The sequence below is a fragment of the Rhineura floridana genome, chromosome 5 (assembly GCF_030035675.1).
Source record: "Rhineura floridana isolate rRhiFlo1 chromosome 5, rRhiFlo1.hap2, whole genome shotgun sequence".
Classification (NCBI taxonomy): domain Eukaryota; kingdom Metazoa; phylum Chordata; class Lepidosauria; order Squamata; family Rhineuridae; genus Rhineura; species Rhineura floridana.
In genome coordinates this window covers 153,595,589-153,612,504 of record NC_084484.1, presented here as the reverse complement: position 1 = coordinate 153,612,504, position 16,916 = coordinate 153,595,589, and the positions used below count along the sequence as shown (strand labels likewise).

The 16,916-nt window shown below is 43.0% G+C and overlaps 1 protein-coding gene across 3 annotated transcripts in view; it reads right to left on the bottom strand.

Annotated features, from left to right (window-relative positions):
- Positions 1 to 16,916, bottom strand: part of FLT3 (fms related receptor tyrosine kinase 3) — a 116,776-nt gene that overhangs the window by 75,675 nt on the left and 24,185 nt on the right. For all 3 annotated transcript variants that reach the window (XM_061628502.1, XM_061628503.1, XM_061628504.1), the window contains exons 3-5: positions 16,176 to 16,294; positions 14,183 to 14,388; positions 11,636 to 11,751 (exon numbers count right to left, since the gene is read on the bottom strand). In XM_061628502.1, coding sequence (XP_061484486.1) covers positions 11,636 to 11,751; positions 14,183 to 14,388; positions 16,176 to 16,294 — 441 coding nt within the window. The remainder of the gene's footprint in view (positions 1 to 11,635; positions 11,752 to 14,182; positions 14,389 to 16,175; positions 16,295 to 16,916) is intronic.

Genomic DNA, 16,916 nt, shown 5'->3' with positions numbered 1-16,916 from the left:
TGCCCCTCCATGCCAGGTCATAGCAGAAATTAACCTAACAGCAATTAATACAGAACAGGGCTATACAGAGAAGGAATTAGTACCTCCCACATCAAATGTAAAATCTGCAGCATTCTCATCTCAGACTTGGACGGATATGAGATACTTAGATGAAGATGAAAAGGGATCTCCGCAGAAGGCAATTGTTCATTCGGGTCATTCATTTAGCCCACTGCATCCAGTAGTCTCAAATGTCAGCAGGTTACATCCAACTATAGAGGCAATTGATCATCTGGAGACTGAACTGGGATTATCGGTCAAGGCACCTAAAGCGCAGAATCCACCATCTGAGCAATTAAGGGCCAGGAGCTACAGCTACAGCTACAGCTTGACAAAAAGTAAACCATCCAATCTCACAGCTAACAATTCTTTCATGGAATATCTCAGAATGGAGGAACAAAGCTGCAGACCCATCTTTTTTGGATTATATTAAGAAGTACGGTATTATTCTTTTACAAGAGACCTGGATCACAGAGGAACTCATGCTGGATGGTTTCGCGGTCCACTCGCTGGAAGCAAGCCCAAGCGCCAAAGGGGGGTGTCCCAAAGGAGTATCCGAGCTACTATCACCAGACCAGACTCCTTGGTTGGGCTGGCCACCTCTCTAGTGATTAAGTTTAATTGGTCTTGGTTATTGGTAATAAATGTTTATTTGCCTCTTCATCATAAAAAAAAATGGTGAAGGACACTGGGTTAAGACTAGAAGAATATATTGCTAATCTGACAGTTTTATACCCAGAAGTCCTTGTGATTGTGGCTGGAGATTTCATAGAATCATAGAATAGTAGAGTTGGAAGGGGCCTATAAGGCCATCAAGTCCAACCCCCTGCTCAATGCAGGAATCCAAATCAAAGCATTCCCGACAGATGGCTGTCCAGCTGCCTCTTGAATGCCTCCAGTGTTGGACAGCCCACTACCTCTCTAGGTAATTGCTTCCATTGTCGTATGGCTCTAACAGTTAGGAAGTTTTTCCTGATGTTCAGTCGAAATCTGGCTTCCTGCAACTTGAGCCCATTATTCCATGTCCTGCACTCTGGGACAATCGAGAAGAGATCCTGGCCCTCCTCTATGTGACAACCTTTCATGTACTTGAAGAGTGCTATCATATCTCCCCTCAGTCTTCTCTTCTCCAGGCTAAACATGCCCAGTTCTTTCAGTCTCTCCTCATAGGGCTTTGTTTCCAGTACCCTGATCATCCTCGTTGCCCTCCTCTGAACCTGTTCCAGTTTGTCTGCATCCTTCTTGAAGTGTGGAGACTAGAACTGGAAGCAGTATTTAAGATGAGGCCTAACCAGTGCTGAATAGAGGGGAACAAATACTTCACACGATTTGGAAACTATACTTCTGTTAATGCAGCCTAATATAGCATTTGCCTTTTTTGCAGCCACATCACACTGTTGACTCATATTCAGCTTGTGATCAACGACAATCCCAAGATCCTTCTCACATGTCGTATTACTGAGCCAAGTATCCCCCATCTTATAACTGTGCATTTGGTTTCTTTTTCCTAAGTGTAGAACTTTGCATTTATCCCTGTTGAATTTCATTCTGTTGTTTTCAGCCCAATGCTCCAGCCTATCAAGGTCCCTTTGAATTTTGTTTCAGTCTTCCATTGTATTAGCTATGCCCCCCAATTTTGTATCATCTGCAAATTTGATAAGCATGCTCTGTACCTCCTCATCCAAGTCATTAATAAAAAAGTTGAAGAGCACTGGGCCCAGGACCGAGCCCTGTGGTACCCCACTCATTACTTCTGCCCTGTTTGAGAAGGAACCATTGATAAGCACTCGCTGAATACGATTCTGGAGCCAACTGTGGATCCACCTGATAGTTGTTCCATCCAGCCCCCATTTAGCAAGCTTGCTAATCAGAATATCATGGGGCACTTTGTCAAAATCTTTGCTGAAGTCAAGATATATTATGTCCACAGCATTCCCACAGTCTACAAGGGAGGTTACCCGATCAGAAAATGAGATAAGATTAGTTTGGCAGGATTTGTTCTTCATAAATCCATGTTGGCTCCTAGTAATCACTGCATTGCTTTCAAGATGCTTACAGATTGACTGCTTTATAATCTGCTCCAGAATTTTTCCAGGGATTGATGTTAGGCTGACTGGTCTGTAGTTTCCTGGTTCCTCCTTCTTGCCCTTTTTGAAGATAGGGACAACATTAGCTCTCCTCCAGTCATCCGGCACTTCACCAGTCCTCCATGATTTCGCAAAGATAATAGACAGCGGTTCTGAGAGTTCTTCAGCCAGTTCCTTCAATACTCTAGGATGCAGTTTATCGGGCCCTGGATATTTAAACTCATTCAAAGTGATTAGGTATTTCTTGACCATTTGTCTATCAATCTCAAGCTCCAGTCCTCCCCCTTTTACTTCATGTTTCCCGGGCGGGTCATAGACCCTTTTTTGGGAGAAGACAGAGCCAAAGTAGGAACTGAGCACTTCTGCCTTTTCTTTGTCATCTGCAATCATTTTGCCATCCTCATCGAGTAGCTGTGCCACCATTTCTTTTCCCTGTCTTTTACTAGGGACCTACCTGAAGAAAGCTTTTTTGTTGCTTTTAGCATCCCTTGCTAGCCTCAGCTCATTCTCAGCTTTAGCCTTCCTGACGGCATCCCGGCAATTCCATGATACCTGCCTGTACTCTTCCCTTGTGGCCTGGCCTTCTTTCCATTTTCTGTATGTGTCCTTTTTTGTTTTCAGGTCATCTTGTAAGTTTTTTGTGAAGCCACATTGGCTTCTTCTGTTGTTTCCCCCCTTTTTTCCTTGTTGGAATTGCTTGCCATTGCGCTTTTAGAATTTCCTTTTTTAGAAACTCCCACCCATCTTGGACTCCTTTTCTCATTAGGGTGGCTTGCCATGGAACTGTACTTACAATTGTTCTGAGTTTATTAAAATCAGCTTTCCTGAAGTCCAGGGTGTGCATATGGCTACTCTCAGCTTTTGCTTCCTTTAAAATCAAGAATTCAAGTATGGTGTGGTTGCTTTCCCCCAGAGTTCCTGTACCTGTCACTTCATCCACCAAATCATCTCTATTGGTTAGAATCAAGTCCAAGATAGCTGATCCTCTGGTTGCTTCCTCCACTTTCTGTAGGAGAAAGTTATCTCCAACACAAGTCAGAAATTTCTTGGAGGTGCTGTGTTTGGCAGAATTTGCCTCCCAACATATCAGAATAGTTGAAATCCCCCATTACTACTACATCATGCCTCCTCGAAACATTGGCAATTTGCTTTTCAAAAGTTACATTCTCATCTTCTCCTTGATTGGGTGGTCGGTAGTAGACACTAAGCACCACATTCCTTTTATTACTTGCCCCATTAATTTTAATCCAGATACTCTCGGTGGAGCTATCAAGTTCATCTTCCTGTATTTCTGTGCAGGCATATATATTTTTAACATATAGTGCAACTCCACCTCCCTTTTTATTCCTTCTGTTCTTTTTGAACAAATTGTATCCTTCAATTGCTGTATTCCAGTCATGGGAGTCATCCCACCAAGTTTCAGTTATACCTATCAAGTCGTAATTGCCCTCCTGTATTAAGAGTTCAAGTTCGTCCTGCTTGTTTCCCATGCTCTGTGCGTTAGTATACAGACATCGAAGACCATGTGATTTATGGCTTGGCTTCCTTACTACATTTTTCTGAGGACTGTTACTGGGCCCTATTAGAGCCGATCTCTCTGTTCCTGTCACTGTGCACAAGCCTTCATCAGTCATTACCACAAAGTTTACGTCTCCCTCCCCCTTAGGATTCAGTTTAAAGTCCTCCTCATGAACTTCTCCATGCTATGGCCAAACACATTCTTCCCAGTACTTGTGAGATGCAACCCATCACTTGCCAGCAGTCCACCTTCCAGGAACCATAGCCCATGGTCCCAGAATCCAAATCTCTCACGTCGGCACCACTTTCGTAGCCATTCATTCACACGGAGTATTTTTCTTTCCCTTTCTACTCCTCTTCTAAGTACTGGAAGGATGGATGAAAAAACTATCTGGGCCCCAAAGTTTCCTTCCCAGAGCTTCAAAGTCTGATGTGATTTATTCATAGCTCCGTTTGGCAGTATCATTTGTTCCCACATGGATGAGGAGAAAGGGATACCTGTTGGTAGGCTTGATGAATGATGGCAACCCTTCCGTCACATCTCTAATCCATCCTCCTGGTAGACAGCATACCTGGCGAGTCCACGGATCTTCTCGGCATACTTGGGTTTTGATCCCACGCAGTAGGGAGTCTCCCACTACTAGTACTCTTCTTGTTGTGGGGCATTTTAATGCTAGAATAGGATTGAATGATGAGCCTCTGTATTCTTATTTCCATGAAACCCCACCTGTAATAGATGAGGCTCTTAATTTACCGGTTACACAGTCTAAAGATAAAGGGTGTAATTATGCCGGGTTTTGTCTCATACAAATGCTAAACAGATTGGATTTAGTTGCGGCCCAAGGGTGAAATAAGACACAGACACAATATATATTTGGGTTAAATAACGGGCCACTTTATTAACCAAATTCACATTGTATAATGAACCTGCAGAGGGGAACACAAGTACGGGATTCTCTGGTGAGTCAGGCAAAGCCTGCTTGCAGCTACTGGGGCGATTCAACCCCTGCCAGGCAAGGGGCTGCCAATTTGCCAACCACTTGCCCTGACCACACCCCTAGGGTGTGTAGGAAGGCCAACCTGCATCATCGCCTGCCCTCGGTGCCCTGAAACTCCGAGTGGATGAGACATGTTGGCCCCAAAGGCGACCCGTATCCTGCCCTCAGGCCGTGAAACCCGGAGCTGCAGGCCTCCGGGACCGCCAATCACCTCCAAAGGTGCCTAAAGGTGTCACCTAGCTGCCCTTCACCTTTAACCTTTCCTGCACTTCCCTGCCATAAAGCGACCTTTTAAGGTATTAAGATCAAACAGCCAAATCAACCTAATAACCGTAATGCACCCGTACTAACCTTGAGCACCCTCACCCCTAACCACAGTATGGAGTAGGCAAAAGAAACCTGCCGGCTAAAGTGCGCAGGCAAGCCAAAAATTCCTAGTCGGCCCCGAAGCGACCAAATTAATCACACTGCAGCAGAGGGAGGGTAGGGCGGGTGCCAAAGAAAGAAGAGGTGACTGAGGGGCCGGCGCGGGCTTAAATATGCTCGGCCGCCCGTCATCCGCGGCGAGCCTTGATGATGTCATGCCATCCCTGGCACGCCTGCCCTTCCTTACCATGGCGGCTAGGGCTTCACTCCCGGGCCGCAAATCTCATACCGCGACGGTAAGTACCTTGCGGAGCGGGAGTTGCGGCCCAAGGGTGAAATAAGACACAGACACAATATATATTTGGGTTAAATAACGGGCCACTTTATTAACCAAATTCACATTGTATAATGAACCTGCAGAGGGGAACACAAGTACGGGATTCTCTGGTGAGTCAGGCAAAGCCTGCTTGCAGCTATTGGGGCGATTCAACCCCTGCCAGGCAAGGGCTGCCAATCTGCCAACCACTTGCCCTGACCACACCCCTAGGGTGTGTAGGAAGACCAACCTGCATCATCACCTGCCCTCGGTGCCCTGAAACTCTGAGTGGATGAGACACGTTGGCCCCAAAGGCGACCCGTATCCTGCCCTCAGGCCGTGAAACCCGGAGCTGCAGGCCTCCGGGACCGCCAATCACCTCCAAAGGTGCCTAAAGGTGTCACCTAGCTGCCCTTCACCTTTAACCTTTCCCGCACTTCCCTGCCACCAAAAGCCTCAATCAACCCCTCCACAACTGCTAGGTGGGGGGGTATTGGACGTGCCGCTGCTAGGCCCCACTAGAAGGCCCGCTGGTCAGGCCCCTTTACGAGGCCTGCCCCAGTCACAGCCACGCCGCAGTGCTACCACCCACAGCTGTTGGGGCTCCCAAAACCCCCTTTGGGGGTAACCAATTAGGCCTAATAGGCCCAACCAACGCCAACTGTCCTGCAGCTCTCTCTGCTATGTCCCTCATCGTCCTCTCGTCGCTCGCCAAAGAAAGAAGAGGTGGCTGAGGGGCCGGCGCGGGCTTAAATATGCTCGGCCGCCCGTCATCCGCGGCGAGCCTTGATGACGTCATGCCATCCCTGGCGCGCCTGCCCTTCCTTACCATGGCGGCTAGGGCTTCACTCCCGGGCTGCAAATCTCAACCGCGACGGTAAGTACCTTGCGGAGCGGGAGTAATGGCAAATGGGTGTGTGGAAGGAGATAGAAATGGAGAATTTACTTTCTTATCTGGGTTTGGAGCATCTACTATTGATTTTTTTAATAGTTCCTTATGACTTGTTAAATGCAGTATCCAGCTATGTAGTAGATAAACGTATTGAAAGTGACCACCTGCCCCTGGTCTTGTCCTTGAACTGTGGCAATCAAATTATTCATGCTGACCAGGAATCTATTTTGAATGAAGAGATTGAAGTAAGAGCTGCACATATCAGGTCGTCAGCTAAGTTGGAGAATTATTTAAAAGGGATGCTATGTTCAGATAGCAGTCTTCGTCTTGATATCAGCGGACTGTGCACAAACTGTTCTTGAGGCCTTCCAAGAACTGATTTTGGACATACAAAACTGTTTAACATCTAAGTCCTTGGTAAGGAAACATAGCTTTCCCTGTAAGTCAAAACCTTGGTTTGATCAGGAATGTATAGCCCTGAAAAAATCCCTGAACGAAAAATATTGATCATACAGAGATAGGAATCTATCGATACAGCCCATAGAATGGATGGAGTTGAGAAAGAGGTATAAAAATCTAATTAAGGGGAAAAAAGACAGGTGCAGAGAGAGAACTGGCAGTGTCTAATAAAAACTTCAAGGACAAAGGACTCAACTACCTTTTGGAGGATGGTCGCTAGTGGATGGCCTAAAACATCAGTTAATTACCATATTCTTGTGAACTCTTGGGAATTGCACTTTAGTAATATTTATGCAGTGGGCCAGAAAGGCCACCAGACAGCAAGGGCTAATATAAATGATTTCCCAGAGTGGCCACCTGTTACTGTTATGGAAGTTACAAATCTCAGTGCCAAACTGAAACTGGGTAAAACACCTGGGAATGATAACATTCCTCGTGAAATATTTAAAGCTAACACAGAGTGGTAGGCCCCAATATTGGCAGCATTTTTCACGAGCATTGACCACTCAGCATGTATTCCAGAGGATTGGGGGCTTGCCATTATCATCCCAATTTATAAAAAAGGTAAAAAATATGACCCTGCTAATTACAGACCCATTAGCCTGCTGAACATTATTAGCAAGCTATATGCTAGTCATCTACACGAGAAACTGCAGAATTGGCTGGAGCAAGAAAACATTTTGGTAGACGAACAGGCTGGATTCAGGGGGGAGCGTTCTGCAATGGATCACGGACTTGTATTACAACATCTGGTGGAAAAATATACAGCTAACCCTGGGGGAGCCCTCTATGCAGCCTTTATTAACTTTAGATCATCTTTTGACCTGATATCAGGAGAGAAACTTTGGGGAAAATTTGAGGCCACTAACATCAATAGACGTTTGCTATCACTTATACGGTGCCTGTATGAAAATACTCAATTACATGTAAGATGTAATAGCGATGGCCATCCATCTAGGCCTATTCCCACTTTCAAGGGAGTTAAACAGGGGTGCATCTTAGCTCCCACTTTGTTTAACTTTTATATTAACTCCCTGGTCAAAAGTCTAGCGCTGGTATGCTCTCACCAACCTAGACCGTCAAACAGGCCTTTGTCTATTCTCTTTTATGCAGATGATGCAGTTCTCTTATCTTTGACAAGTATTGGTCTCAGACGCTTGTTGAGCGCCCTTGACAGCTACTGTAAAAAAGAACTACTGGTAATTAATTATGACAAATCTAAGGTTGTGGTTTTTACCAGGAAGAGGGTAAAGCACTGATGGCAGGTAAATGATCACCCAATCAAACAGGTAACATCTTATAGGTATTTAGGAATGACATTTCATTCATCAGGAACATGTAGACTTCAAGCAAAACATTGCACTGCTAATGTACAGAGGAGTATAAAGGCTCTCCTTTTCTTCTCTACACTAAAGGGGGGCAGCATATTCCATCTATCATTCAGGTGTTTGTTGCTAAAGTTGTTGCTCAAATGCTGTATGGTTCACAGCTATGTGCTTATGACAACTATGCCCCTTTTGAAACTGTGCAAACCAAATTTTTGAGATCAATACTTGGTATTCCAAGCTGTGTCCCCAATCCTATCATGTGATTAGAAGTAGGGCTAATTTTGATAGAGGCCCACATATGGATGTGCAAAATAAAGTTCTGGCTAAAAATGATGTTCTCACCAGTGGGTCTGACTCCACTCACATTAACCGATGCCTATTGTGTTTTTTATCGTGATCTCCGATTCTCTCTTGTTACCCCGATTTTAAAAAAAATTCCTGGTAGAGATGATGCATTTTATCTGGAGTATCTTCTGTCTGATCGAAATCCTCAAGTCACAGTTTTTGTGCAGCAGCCATTATATGCCGGAGAGCAATGATAAATCAATAGCACATATAGGCTTTATAATTGGCTTTTTATCAGCATTTGTTTAGTTTTGTGGATGTTTGAATTTTAATGATACCCTATTGTTTTAATGCTATGTATTTATATGCTGGTCTTTGACCGTAATAAATTTACTTACTTTCTACATTACATGCAGCTCAGTGTTTAAACTCCATCCGTCCGTCCGTCCGTCCGTCCACCCACCCACTCATCCATCCATCCATCCATCACTCTTGTGAAACAAATAGGGGTTCCTCCTGTCATTTAAAGTTGTGTACAGCAGGAGTGCAACCACCTGGTTTGCACAACACAGTGAGCCAAACAACAGCTTGCTGAGACCGTACAAAGTCTTTTACAACCGCGTCACACTGATCTAAGTCAAATATTGGCTTAGCTTGTTGTCCAGCCTGAGCTTGTGCTTAAGATCTCTCCTCACTAACTACAAGCTGTACCTATGGTTTGTTCTTGTCTCCAGGAACCCACGTGTTCATGCAGTCACAATAAGCCATAGTTTGACTTCCTGTGTCACGTGAACCATTTAGGACCATTTCATTTAAAACAGGGGCTCTCCAGCTGAACTTGAAATGCAGAGAGATCCATATACAAACATATTTTCCCATAGTTAGAGGAGCTTTCCACCCTGCTTCATTTTGTTATTAGACTTTTAATGAAGCATGAATCATATATATATATATATAAAAGAAACTGTCCAAAATGCAGAGAAAGGCTATGGCACCAACTAGCAGGAAATGGCCACCAGCTTGGATGGCTTTAAAAGAAGATTAGACAAATTCATGGAGGACAGGGCTATCAATGGCTACTAGCCATGATGGCTGTGCTCTGCCACCCTAGTCAGAGGCAGCATGCTTCTGAAAACCAGTTGCCGGAAGCCTCAGGAGGGGAGAGTGTTCTTGCACTCGGGTCCTGCTTGCGGGCTTCCTCCAGGCACCTGGCCACTGTGAGAACAGGATGCTGGACTAGATGGGCCACTGGCCTGATCCAGCAGGCTCTTCTTATGTTCTTATGTTCTTATGATACAAATGGGGAGCTAATTATTATAATTATATAATAATGATTATTATTACATTTAGGGCTAAAGCAGGTGTGACATTAGAGATCCATAACCAGATATTTTCCTGTTGTTTTATTTTGATCAGAGCAGCAGTGCTAGGGAAAAAGAGGTTCTTTACCTTTCATGCTCCCTATCTAAATCTCTGTACCCCGAAAGTAGCTACTAGCTGTGCAGAGAGGAAATAAAGACCCAATACAGATACTTGTATTCCCCCCACCAGGGAGACAGCGGCAGCTTCAGGGGGAAATTTAAATCAGGAAACACTGTTGGGTCAACCTGTCCCTTCAGCACAGCAGCTATGATGAAAAGCACAGTCCCTTGGGGCTGTTTTAAGTGTATACGTTTAAAAGTTGAAGGATCTCCCATCACAGATCATTTTGACCCTTGGAGTAAATCCCAACATAGGAGCATTGGGAAGCTGCTTTATACAGTGTCAGACCAATGGGCCATCTAGCTCAGTACTGTCTACACTGACTGGCAGCGGCTCTCCAGAGTTTCAGGCAGGATTCTCTCCCAGCCTTTACAAATGCCAGGGATTGAACCTGGGACCTTCTGCATGCAAGGCAGATGCTCTGCCACTGAGGTATGGCCCTTTGATCTAATAAAATATTATTTTTTCTCTCTTTCTGGTCACATCCATGCCATACATTTAAAGCACTCTTATACCATTTTACCATTCATGGCTTCCCCCAAATAATCCTGGGAATGGAAGTTTGTTAAGGGGGTTGAGACTTGTTAGGAGACCTCTCACAGAGCTAAAATTCCCAGCACCCCAACAATCTACAGTTCCCAGGATTCTCTGGGAGAAGCCATGATTGTTAAAATGGTATGAGCAGTAGTGTAATCATGCAGGGTCACAGGGGTCAAAGACGCTTACTTTTTGGGGAGCAGGGTCCCAGCCAGGTCCCTGTGTATGAGCCAAAAATCATGAAAGGGGAGCGTGTTTTAGCCACTGAGAAGTTTGCGTCCTTGTCCTTTTGTGCTGGTTGGAGCCAAGCAGAGTGAAAGGAGACTCTTCTCAGTAGCTAACACACAGACTCCCTTTCATGATTATTGGCTCCTAGGGACATCTGTTGTAGTGGAGTGTGAACCCAGAGACAACACAGAGAGCAAGAGAAAGTGGAAAGGGAAGATGGGTGTGAGGTGGTATGGTGTGACTATCACGAGGGGACCCTTCATTTGCCATTTCACTACTGAGTATGAGTGCTTTAAATGCATGCTGTGGATGTGACCTCTCTTTCCCTCCCCCTTTTTCCCCCTGGAATGAAAGGTCTTGCCATGAAAGGAGTTCTAGAAAAGTTTGTAGTAGCAGTTTCACATTTCACTACAGATTTGAACTATTTCCCTTTCAAAAGCTGTTGGACAGTGGAACTTCTGGAGAAAAATGCTACATGAGAAAGAAAGAAAAAGACTGAGCGAGTGAGAAGGGATAGTTTCAGATTAAAGCCTTAAAAGTAGTTTCCATCCCATCCCAACTCCACTCTCTGTAAAGCAAGGATGGGATGTCTTCGAGGACTCATTCCTATTTCCCCCCAGTAGATTAAGGTCCTTGGAAACAGGCATTAAACCCTCCTGCCCATTTAGCCAACTCCTTTGCTATTTCTCAGAAAGAGCAAACATCATTACATAGTTTTTTTTAACTTCCTTCTGGATTAAAACAGAAAGCTTGGAGGAGTCACAACACCACCGACACATCAGGTTGATACTTAAAATAAACCCCCAAACCCACAAGCCACCGCTGAAAACAGTAACAGACCCAAAGCAGTTCAGAGCTTTTTCCTGAGAAGGAGGATGTGCCCATGCTTGAAATGAAATGAGTGACGTGGGAAAAACAGCACACAATACCTGGATTGAAAGGGGGGCAGGATATTCAAATAAAGCAAGGAAAATCCCCAAGGGAGCAGAAGCCATTATGTTTTGCTGTTTCAAAGTTAGGTATACATGTGTCTGTTCCTGCCCTGCCATCCCTCATCAAGTGACAATCAGACCATTTCTCTGCATCTGTGTCATACTTACTTCTTATGCAGAATGTGAAGGTCACCGTGTAGTTATTAGTTTCAGTTTTAATGGACAGTGTGTGATTTCCAGCCTGCGTCTCTCTAATTTTTGGAAACTCCTTTGAAACTACATGCCTGTGAGACAGGAAATAAAGCATCAATTTTTTTAAAAAAACACTTCATGTGAAGATAAAGGGAAGCAGAATAAAATGATTAATGGCAGCAGCAACAACAAAAGGCAAGCAAAACTTGTGGCCAGGACCACATTAACCATCATACGCATCACTGCGGAGAAAGACCTTAGCCCAGTGGTTCCCAAACTTTTTTTTCACACGGACCACTTGAAAATTACTGTTGGTCTTAGCAGACCACTTAATGATTTTTTTGCCTGTTAGCAATTGTAATGTGCTGTGTGCTAGATGCTGTATGATTTTAATTGTATTTCTATTGCTTCTTTTATTTCTTAAATACTGCATTTTATTGTAGTACAATTTGCATTCCACAGAATTCAAATTGCAGTACAGTACAAGAAATAAAAGAAAACAATAAAATACAATTAAAGTCAAATAAAATAAAATCAAAACTTTATTGTTACGGCCAATGACCAGCATAAAATAGAGACATAAAACTCTCATAAGAGGAGATTATCCTAATATACAGAGGAATAAAATGGGATAAGAAAATACATGATAAAATTGTTAAAACATGATATTATAAGATAAGATTGTTAAGACATAAGATTATGAAGTTCCAAGAGAGGGGGAAAAAGGTTACAAGATGGCTAGGGTCAGTTAAAATCAATATGAATATTTAATATGGACATGCTGCAGACCATCTGGATGAAGCTTGTGGAACACTGGTGGTCCATGGACCACAAATTGGGAACACCTGCCATAGCCAAACTGGGGAAGGGCCAGAGCTCAATGGTAGAGCATCTGCTTTGCATGCAGAAGGCCCCAGGTTCATTCCCACCATCTCCAGGAAGGACAGAGAGATACTCCGTCTGAAACCCTGGAGGGCCACTGCCAGTCAGTGCAGACAATACTATGTAGATGGACCAATGGTCTAACTCAGAATAAGGCAGCTCCCCATGTTGCCACGTTCCTATTGTCTGCTTCATTTCCCTGGAAGTTTGCCAATGTACTTTCTTGCAGTGGGTCCTTTTAAGTCCCCTTGCAGTTCAAAATGTGATGGCTGCTACCTCATCACAAGAGAGACCATACTTCTAAACTATGGCTAAATATTACAAAGTGGATAGGATGACATGGCAGCATGTTTCGAATGTGTGCTTGCAGCTATGTGCATCCCATCTGTCATCTCTGACCGCCAGCAGATCAGAAAGAGTGGCTTAGTATAGGGATCTCATTTCCTTTAATTCAGCCCTTACTCTGTCACTTAGGAAATTATCCATGTCCATGGGACCGAAACAAATTCCTTTTGGTGGAATCTGAACATATGCCCAAACTGATACCTTTGTATTTAACTGATGTGAATTTAATCGGGAGGTTTAAAGATTAAAGCTATATTCTGAAGAAGGGACATACAAGTATATGAAAGAACTGTATACTCAGTAGAAGCTGTACTTGTAATTTTTTGTTAGCTGTTCCTTCTGCTGGAGAGGCAAGCCACTGTTCAGTTTTAAAGTGATTTGCCTCTTCAGCAGTGAGAACTGATAAGACAAAAACTACACTTAAAGCTCTAGCTGCTCACATAAGGCTAGGGATGGGTGAGAATTTTGATTCAGTTCACATGCCGCCCTGGGCTCCTGTTGGGAGGAAGGGCGGGATATAAAACAAATAATAAATAAATACATTTCAAGCAGAATTTATCAAATTCAAAGTTTCCAAAACAGTATGAGAATCAAAACACAGTCATCCTTCAAAATTCACATTTATTAGAATTTTGGGATGCAGTTTGCCAACTATACAATATTTACAAAAATGCATGTATTAGGGGAAAGTGTGCATAAATATGAATATATGAATGAAAATAACAGGCAAAAAGGCATGATGTGATGAGAAATGGCTTGCACAAATGTGTTCCTTTGTCAACACTGCCTACAAAAATGTGTTTATTTGGAGAAATCTGCATTTAAATGGTGGAGAATTTTCATGAGTATTTAAAAAAAAAAGAATTCGCAGATTGCTGCAGAAATGTAGAGAACTGAATTTAACATTGGAAAAATGAGAAACTGAGAGAACCAAAATTGACATATCTTTCCATCTCTACATAGGGCAATATTTAACACACTCATTGATCAACACAAGGACTTTTGGCTGCACAGTGGAACTTCCCCTCCCTCTCTTCTCGATGCGTGCCCCCTGTGTGCCTCCTAAATCTGTTCTAAGGGTTCCCCCAACCCTCGAGAGGAAATTCAGGGAGGGCACAAGGCACACACAGAGACAGGAGAGGGAAGTTCCATTGCACAAACGGAAATCCTTGTGCGAATGGAACTAGTGTACTGGACACCACCCATAATCTTCTTCCACATGCTTATGCTGTCAGCACTTTCTTGAATCAGAAAGGATTTAAAAATAATAATAGTTAGATCTATTCCTTTCCTTACCGGTTCTCCGAATCCAGAGAGGAATTGCATTCAGTCTGGGTCTCTTCAAAAAACCAAAGGCAGGTGATGTTCTCTGAAATATTTACTATTGCTTTTATTTCAACATTTTCAAGAACACCAACTACTACTTCTTCTGCTGTTTCATAGATATTCTTGGTGCTTTGAGAATACAGGAAACACCCAAGGTCTTCAACCTTATCTTGGGTCTGCATTGCAGGAGGAAGAAACAGATATTTTACTCCATTGGACTATTGAAGATTTTTTCTTTTAATATCAATAAATACTAAGAGCTATACATGTAACTGGGGAGGGCCAATGACAGAGTACACATTTTGCATGCAGGGTCAGTCCTGGCATCTTCAGTTAAAACAGCAGTGGGGAACCTGTGGCCCTCCAGATATTGGTGGACTACAGCTCCCATCATCCCTGACCCTTGGCCATGCTGGCTGGGTCCAATGGGGAGTTAGAGTCAAGCAACGGCTGGAAGGCAAAAGGTTTCCTAATCTTAAATTAAAAGAATCTCAGGCAGCAAGGTCAGGAAAGACATCTGGCTCCAACCTTGGCAAGCCACTGCCAGAGAACACAATACTGAGCTGGATGTGCTAATAATCTGACCTAATGTAAGGTAACCACAGGGGCTGCTATATATACATAATACAATACCAAACCCCATTTTTAACCTTATGTATAGTATGTCTCTTTCAGCAAGTATTGGTGGTCCCTCATGTTTACAGCAGGGATGGGATCCATTGGCAGGTGCTGGTTTGAAAGCATACCATCAATCTAACAGGCTGGTATCAATCTGAGTTTGTTCTTTGTCCACTAGCCGCTGCTTTTACCAATCTGTATTTTCCCCTCTCAAAATATTGATATTAATATTGATATTTTCAAAGGAAACATTGATTAAAAGGAACTGTTGATATTTTGAAAGGAAACTTCAGTACATGAAAGGAAATATTGATAAAATTATTGTTCTTAATACTGATATTTTAGAGGCAGATATTTTTTTTTAAAAAAATCCATTTTTGAAAATAGCCTTGAAACATCACTACATAAAAATCTGAACCACAGCAATAGAGAATAAGCGGATTAATGGAAAATTTGGTATCAAATCTGAATTGAGCAGAATTCTAGGACATCCCTAGTTCAGAGACAGTATACCTCTGAAGAGGACAGTGAGTGGCCATCACCTTTAGGTGCAGAATATAAGGTTCTCCAGGCATCTGACCAGTCACTGAATCTGAACTTGGTGGATATTTGGTCTCATCTAGCAATGTAGTTCTTGGTAGTCAATTTTGGATCCTAAGATAAGCTAACTTAGGGAAACCTATGGAAGGGAAATTTCCCCTGAAACCACCTGCAACAACATCCCCCAAAGGTTCTCTGGTGGGTCAGGGAACCCTCCTGAACAATGTTGGATGGAGCACAAGGAGAAGAGCATGCACTTATAGTAAATGAGATCAGTCAACCCTTTTGTTCTTCTCCAGAGGTGTGCATGAAATCATGACCAAAGAAGAATCATGCACAAGAATCCCAGCATGAAGATATACATATGACCCTTCGAGGGTTGGCACTTAAAACCCTTGCACACTTAAAAAGATTTCTCACCCCGATTTGTCTTTCAGCAAAAGTACACCAGGTGTCCAATAATTTTTTTTAAGTATTTGACAATTAACCTAATATTACAACAATCAAATCTTTTTTAAAAAACACCACCATAATAAAACAAAAGTAAAAGATGCAATAAAAGCAGAGAACTAGCAAGAATACAATATATAATTGATCAAAAACGTAGGAACATGTAACAGTCTTCATTTGGCCCAAAAAACTAGTGAAACCAGTACTACCTGAGTCTCTCTGGGGAAAGAATTTGGCAAATGGGGTGCCACAACCAAAAAGGTTGCTATGTACCTCCCTTCTGAAGGTGGTGTTATCGAGAGCAAGGTCCTTGATGCTGATCTTAAAAGACCACAAAGGTTCATATCCTTTTTACCTCATGTGAAGGTGAAGGTTCTGACAATCTTGATGTACTGTTTTGCTTGATCAAAAGGCATGTAATCTCTGATGCACTCAGGCTAATCACAGCATTGGATGCCACTGTAAGAATCAGAGCTGAAAGGAAAAAAAGTGGAGACCACAGTATTATCATGAAATTGAGGGTAACAGCACCTGAAGGTCAAATGCAAATACAATATAATCAATAAGACAATCTCAAAACAAGTATAATAAAACAAAGAACCAACACAAATTATTATCAAAAAGAATAAAGACAGCCCAGCAGCAAATGAAAATAAAAAGTAACCTAAAAATAGCAATCGTAATCGACTTGAAGGCACATAACAACAACAAAAATAGCAAAGACAAAGCAATTTGTGCACGTTAGCTCTGCCCCCTCCATTGTTGATCTTGCTGCCCTTTATACATTGGAGGGTTGAGTGTCTGCAACGGGGAGCCTTCTCTACTTGTAGAGGCTCCCCGTACAATTTAGAGTCCTGTATCTTCAAGGTTTCTAAATCTTCTCACCTTCCCAACATGTTATTGGAAGGATAGTTTGAGAGGCCACATCCACACCATACATCTATTATACTATTTTAAACAGTCATGGCTTCCCTCAAAGCATCCTGAGAACTGCAGTTTGTGAAGGATGCTGAGAACTGTTTGGAGACCCCTATTAACCCCTCAGAGTTCCCTGGGAAGAGGGATTGACTGTTAAACCACTCTGAGAATTGTAGCT